We start from the raw sequence: 6,639 nt of genomic DNA, 5'->3' as shown, positions 1-6,639 counted from the left end.
TCAATTGTATGGTGACTGACATATTATTTTATCGAAATCATCGACACGTTCACGTAATATTTCGAGTATGAGATCGTGAATTCTATATGACAAGTAATAATTTTTAGCAAGTGCACTTTCGTCGTGAGGTTTGCAGTTTTTAAAATATGCTGCAGTTAATCCTTTAAGATCCGGAGAGGTTGCGCAGTAAATAATTGTACTAGCGCCTTGTACCTAGAAACATCAATCATCTCATCATCATCTTTTTAGGGTTCTGTACCCTCAAAAGGAAAAAAAGGAACCCATGTTAAGATCAGTTCGTTGTCTGTCTGTCGTCCCCGTCAAGAAACCTTTAAGGTAGGTACTTCCCGTTGACCTAGAATCACAGGTAGGCAGGTGTTATAGCACACGTAAGGGGAAAAATCCGAAAACCGTGAATTTGTGGTCACATAAGTCGAATTGAGAACCTCCTCCTTTTGTTGAAGTCGGTAAAAAATTAAAACGTGTTCACAAACAAATAATAGTATTTTCAACTTTCAAAGTAAAATTAATATATCAAGTGGGGTATCATATGAAAGGGCTTTACCTGTACAATTATAATCTTAATCTTCTAAATATATAAAAGGAAAAGGTGACTGACTGACTGACTGATCTATCAACGCACAGCTCAAACTACTGGACGGATCGGGCTGAGGCATGCAGATAGCTATTATGACGTAGATATCCACTAAGATAGGATTTTTGAAAATGCAACCCCTAAGTGGGTGAAGTCGCTGGATTATAAGCTTGTATAATATAAAATTAGTAATCAAAGTGCTTTTTTATATTTGTTTATTGTATTTTAGTTTTAAGTTTATATATTAGATTATGCTCGCGACTTCATCCGCGTGGACTACACAAATTTCAACCCCCTATTTCACCCTATTAGGGATTGATTTTTCAAAAATCCTTTCTTAGCGGATGCCTACGTCATAATAGCTATCTGCATGCCAAATTTCAGCGTGATCCGTCCAGTAGTTTGAGCTGTGCGTTGATAGATCAGTCAGTCAGTTACCCTTTCCTTTTATATATTTTAGATTGTATTGGGTTTATACCTTTAAATAAAGAATTATTATTACTATTATTATTTGGCAGTACTACTCACAGCAGACTTAGTAAATGGAAGCATAAGATTGTACAGTATTTCATAAAACCACCAGTTGCGACATAAGCCGGTTCTGATGAAGGATCCAGGGTGTGCACAGAATACAGACTTGTCAGTACTGCTCCATTGGTTGCTCAAGTAATGCATCAGCAGAACACCGCACAGCTTCGAAATATTGTACGACTTTATGGAAGTGTACTTATGTTCAGGTAGAGACAGATTCTCTAAAATGGGCGTAAGCATATTTTCCATTGGCCAATTTATGTTCCTAAAAATTGATGAATTATTAATGCCTATCAATCAATCATCAATACTTATAATAAAACTGTAACAGGTCCAATTCTGTACATTGAAGATATTTTGAAAAAAAATTTTCGAGGGCACTCTATAATCGATACTGAACCCAAAACTGTAGTTTTTTCATTTTTGTCTGTCTGTCTGTCTGTCGGTCTGTCTGTCTGTCTGTCTGTCTGTCTGTCTGTCTGTCTGTCTGTCTGTCTGTCTGTCTGTCTGTATCACGGCCGCGCATCACGCTGAAACTACTGAATGGATTCCAATGAAACTTGGTACGATTTGAGGTCATACTATGAGGAAGGACATAGGATACTTTTTATCCCGAAATTCAGCATGGTTCCCTTAGGAGAGGGGTTGAAAGTTAAAATGTATACTGAGCTGTAATTCATTAACGCGTAGTTCGATTTCATTCATTCTTTTTTTGTTAGAAAGGGGATACTTTAAAGATTGTTCCGTAAATATTTCAAGGTCGTCGGTTTTTAACCGACTGTCAAAAAGGAGGTGGTTTTTTTTCTACTTCGATTTTTTCGAGGTTTCTGGACCGATTTGCAAATATTTTTTTAAATCAACAGAAGAAGTTTTCGTGGTAGTCTCATTAAAAATTCTGGCTTCAACTCCTTAATCCTGATGCTGCAGGGTTACTGCCCGCCTGAGTTATCAAGATTCAGGAAGTGTTCATAGTGAATTCATATTGTAGGTACCAAGCTACGACTTTATTCTCAGACTTCAAGTCTCAACTCCTCAACCCTGATGATGTAGGGTACAGCACTCCTAAACTATAATGTTTCAGAAACTGCGGATGATGCAAAATTATTTTAGGTACCAAGCATAGGCTACATCATTGAACTTCGGATCCTAACTCCTCAATCCTGATGCTGCAAAGTACTGAAGTCCTAAATCGTGGGGATTTTAGAATTTCTGACAGTGAATTGATATTTAAAATAAAATAAAATTTGAATCGACTGTTAGGTGGAACGAAGTTCGCCGGGTCAGCTAGTTTTAAAATATATAGCTTAGCTTTTATTTAAAACAACTCGCGAACTTTTAAAATTATGTAAGTCTAAGTTTATAGTACGCGACAGGTCGAGATGGCACACCCACACTTCACCCGCGCCGGGTTAGCGCGAGGGCTGTGCGGGGGCGTCCCCACCCCGTTTGCCATCTCGACCTGTCGCGTACTATACTATATATCTATTTACTTTGAAACTCGCACGACTGCAAGTTGCAACCACCACCACCAGGGGCGAGAAGCTTTGTCACAAGAAGCAACAAATAGTACAGTTCTTGCAATTCACAACAACACAGTCGGACAAGTCAGTCGCTAGCAAGCGCATACAAACGCACACAAATTTACTTTACCTTACGTATATACCGATGAGCCACTCGCCCTCGTAAAATGCAAGAACTATACTGGCTTAAACTAAAATAGGTATAACTCTTGGGATGCTACTAACTTATGAGATTCAGCCGAGGTAAATACAATGCGTGCATCAGGAGCAAGAAGTTTTGTCACAAGAAGCAACAAATAGTACTGGCTTAAAAAATTAACTTGGAACGTTGTTTCAAGTTTATCCTCCGTCAGTGTCCAAGGTATTCCAAACGTGGCTGCGTTGAAAATAACAATATCAATTTTCCTAAAAACAACATCTTGATATAATTTTACATCAACGAAATGTCAAATGTAAGTACTTACATTAATGAGAAGAAAGAAAATAAAAAACGTGTTCATTTCTCATATGATGCAAGACATTATATGCTGAGCTGTACACCCATTTGGGGTGGTGTCACACAAGAAAATGTTACATTAATTGTACGTTTTATCTGTGACACCAACGACAAATAAATGCATTTCTTTCTTCTTCTTTCTTCTTTTCTCCGTTCAGGAAAACCTGCATGCCTGCAGAACTCTCAGGCATGCAGGTTTTCCTTCACCGTTAAAGCAAGTGATATGACTCTAAAAGCTAATAAAAGGTACCTCTAGAAAAGAAGGCGGACTTTTTAACCACTATCGCCGCTTTTTTTTACAAAACTATCACTGCTTTTTAGGGTTCCGTAGGAAAAAAGGAACTCTTATAGGATCACTTTGTTTTCTGTCTGTCTGTCCGTCTGTCCATCGTGTCTGTCGAGAAAACTACTTCAAGGTACTTCCCGTTGGCCTAGAATCATAAATTTGGTAGGTAGGTCGGTATTATAGCTCAAATAAAGGAATAAATTCGAAAACGTGAATTTGTGGTTACATCACAAAAAAAATGTGCTCATGAACAAATACTTTTCAATTATCCAAGTAAGATAACTATACTAAGTGGGGTATCATAAATGAAAGGGCTTCACTTGTGCATTCTAAAACAGATTTTTATTTATTTTTATGCATAATAGTTTTTGAATTATCGTGCAAAATGTCGATAAAATATGACTGTAGTAGTACCTACCTACGGAACCCCCGCACGAGTATCTCGTACTCGTGCGCCCCTGCAGTGCGCGAGCCTGACTCGCACGTTGGCCGGTTTTGCCACACGTCATAAAATATTATGTTAAACCTAAGGGCCAAAATGTCTCAAGCAGAAGAAGTGCCGGAATAAACTGTCTCACGTGTGGTACGAGTTACAACCCGTATCTAAGTATAGTTCTTGCATTTCACGAGGGCGAGTGGCTCATGCGTGTGTTAAGTCGTATCGGTATACGTAAGGTAAAGTAAATGTGTGCGTTTGCGAGCGCTTGCTCGCGACTGATTGGTCTGACATGGACGCACACACTTACGTAATGTCCATGTATACGACGTTACCACAAGTAAAGTTCACTCGCCTTCGTGAATTGCAAGAACTGTACATACTAATTTATCAACAATTACTTACTTTTCATTTTTAACTATACGACTTGCACATTCTTTGACTGAGGCCAGAGAAGCTAGGTTCACATCGTAGTAAATGAGTCGATCGCTTTTTTCGCAGACGCGTTTAGCGGCTTGTGATGCTTTGTAGATATTTCGGCAAGCCATGAGGACGTTGCAGTCGCGCAAACTTAGACAGCGCGTCAGCTCTAGCCCAATACTGCCACTAGCACCGGTTATTAGGCACGTTTTGTTTTCCAAATTTACATCTTTCACTATCTGCAATAGAAGAACATAAGCGACTGACATAGCTCATTAGCAAGCTGAAGTGGCAATGGGCAGGTCATGTCTGTCGCAGAACCGTCGGCCGATGGGGCAGACGTGTTCTAGCACGCGCAGTGTGGAACGACCTCCAGCCCGATGGACCGGATGGATGAAAAAGGCGGAGAATTTCATTTTATAAGATTCTGGTCCACCTATAATTCATTTTAAAGATTTCCTACGTAGCCTATGTCCGTCCCCGGGGTGTAAGCTACCTCTTTACCAAATTTCATCAAAATCGGTTAAGCTGTCGGACCGTGAAAAGCTAGGAGACGACAGACAGACACGCTTAGTATGTATATGAATTATTAGTCTGTTTAAAAAGAAAAGCCGTTACTTCTTCAGCGGATGGTCCATAAAACCTTTTGAGTTCTACGTTTCTCGGAATTTCTTTGAGATAGTTTTCCAAAATATTGCCATTCGAAATAATTGTGCTTATATCATTCTTATGAATACGAAATGGCATAGGACTGTAACAAATAAGTTTATTATAATATGATATCGCAAACTGAGCAATTTAAAAAGTGAGTTTTGTCATAGTAAAACAAAACATAAAAATTTAAATTTATGATGAAGCCAGCGACTTCATCCGTGTGGATATAGGTTTTTCTAAATCCCGTGGGAACTGTTTGTTTTTCCGGCATAAAAAAGCCTATGTCTTTCCCCGGTATATGCAAGCTATCTCTGTATCAAATTTCTTCAAAGCAGGTTGAACGGATGGGCCGTGAAAAGCTAGCAGACAGACAGAAAGACAGCCATAGTTTCGCATTTATAATACGAAGTAGATAGGTGCTAAATGATGCCCGCGGCTACATCCGCGTGGATTTATGTTTTTGAAAATCCCGTGGGAACTCTTTGATTTTCCGGGATAAAAAGTAGCCTATGTCCTTCCCCGGTATGCAAGCTATCTCTGTACCAAATTTCTTCAAAATAGGTTGAACTGATGGGCCGTAAAAAGCTATCAGACATACAGAGTACAGACACACTTTCGCATTTATAATAGGTATTACCTAAGTATGGATGGATATAGTACGCAACGGGTTGAGATGGTATTTGGGATGGGGTCGCGGGCCATCCGCACCATAGAGCAGAAACGCACCGCCCCCGCTCTAACTCGGTGCGGGATAGCGCCGATTGACGTGCGGGTGTGCGGGCACCCCGCCTCATCTTGACCTGTCGCGACTATACCTACTGAATCAAGTATGCTATAATTTTGTAACTTAGAATAAAAATAATATAAGGCAATTTTTTTTTTTTTTTTTGGTATTTACCTACCGAAATAAACTATAACTCAGTAGTTTTATCATTTCATCTAAGTGCAAATCACTAAATAATGATATTATATTTTTCCACAAATTAACAAATCATTAAATTCTCTTCTCCTAGAATCTAAAATTGCCTTGAGAATTGCTTGTTATCATCTTGTTACCTTGCCATCAAACCACCAAACCATCAAACTTGTGACACTGACGGCGACGAGTACTTGCTTTTTCTTAGTTCTTATTTTTTAGCTTTTTATCAGAAATCAAAAAGTTTTTATACAAACAAAAGTAACTAGCTAAGGTACTGATTACATCTTATACTAATTATATCTAATTTATGTTTGCCACGAGTCACGACACGACACCAAACGACTTGAGTTTTTTAAATTTTCCGCCATTTCCCACAGATTCTATCTGTCATTAAGGCTAGAATCCAGAGACGTTAGTTAGTTGAAAAAAGCTCTGTCATTGGTACTGTGAAAAATATGTGTCAAAATCAGTGTTTTTACTTCAAGGGATTTCGCCTTATTTTAGGGCGAAACGAATAATATAAGTAATAATAAGTACGGTTCAGGGTGTGTTTTATATTGACGTGGATTTAAGCTACGTAACGGGTAAAATGGAACTCTTACCCAACCTTATTTTTTAACCCACCCAACTTGCTCCGAAATCCGCTTGCTATTTTTTGGCTCACAAAGGGCAAAAAATTGACGGAAACTGTGGAATAATAACGTAAGTAGGTATTTTTATTTTTAAAATAATAAAAATAGCTGGGTATTCGTGTGAGACAGAAATATGTAAATAATAGATTT

General features: G+C 38.6%; 1 protein-coding gene across 1 annotated transcript; it reads right to left on the bottom strand.

Moving 5' to 3' along the window:
* On the bottom strand, positions 1-5,732 carry LOC117995641 (WW domain-containing oxidoreductase-like). Its single transcript, XM_034983626.2, has 6 exons — positions 5,665-5,732; positions 4,903-5,035; positions 4,270-4,523; positions 2,872-3,051; positions 1,124-1,391; positions 1-213 (listed from the first exon to the last, which is right to left on the bottom strand). The coding sequence occupies exons 1-6, from the start codon at positions 5,730-5,732 to the stop codon at positions 1-3; spliced, it is 1,116 nt and encodes a 371-aa protein (XP_034839517.2).
* Positions 5,733-6,639: the final 907 nt, after the last annotated feature.

The sequence above is a fragment of the Maniola hyperantus genome, chromosome Z, assembly GCF_902806685.2.
Source record: "Maniola hyperantus chromosome Z, iAphHyp1.2, whole genome shotgun sequence".
In the NCBI taxonomy this organism is placed as follows: Eukaryota; Metazoa; Arthropoda; class Insecta; order Lepidoptera; family Nymphalidae; genus Maniola; species Maniola hyperantus.
The sequence above is the reverse complement of the archived record's forward strand: the minus strand, read 5'-3'. Positions and strand labels throughout refer to the sequence as shown.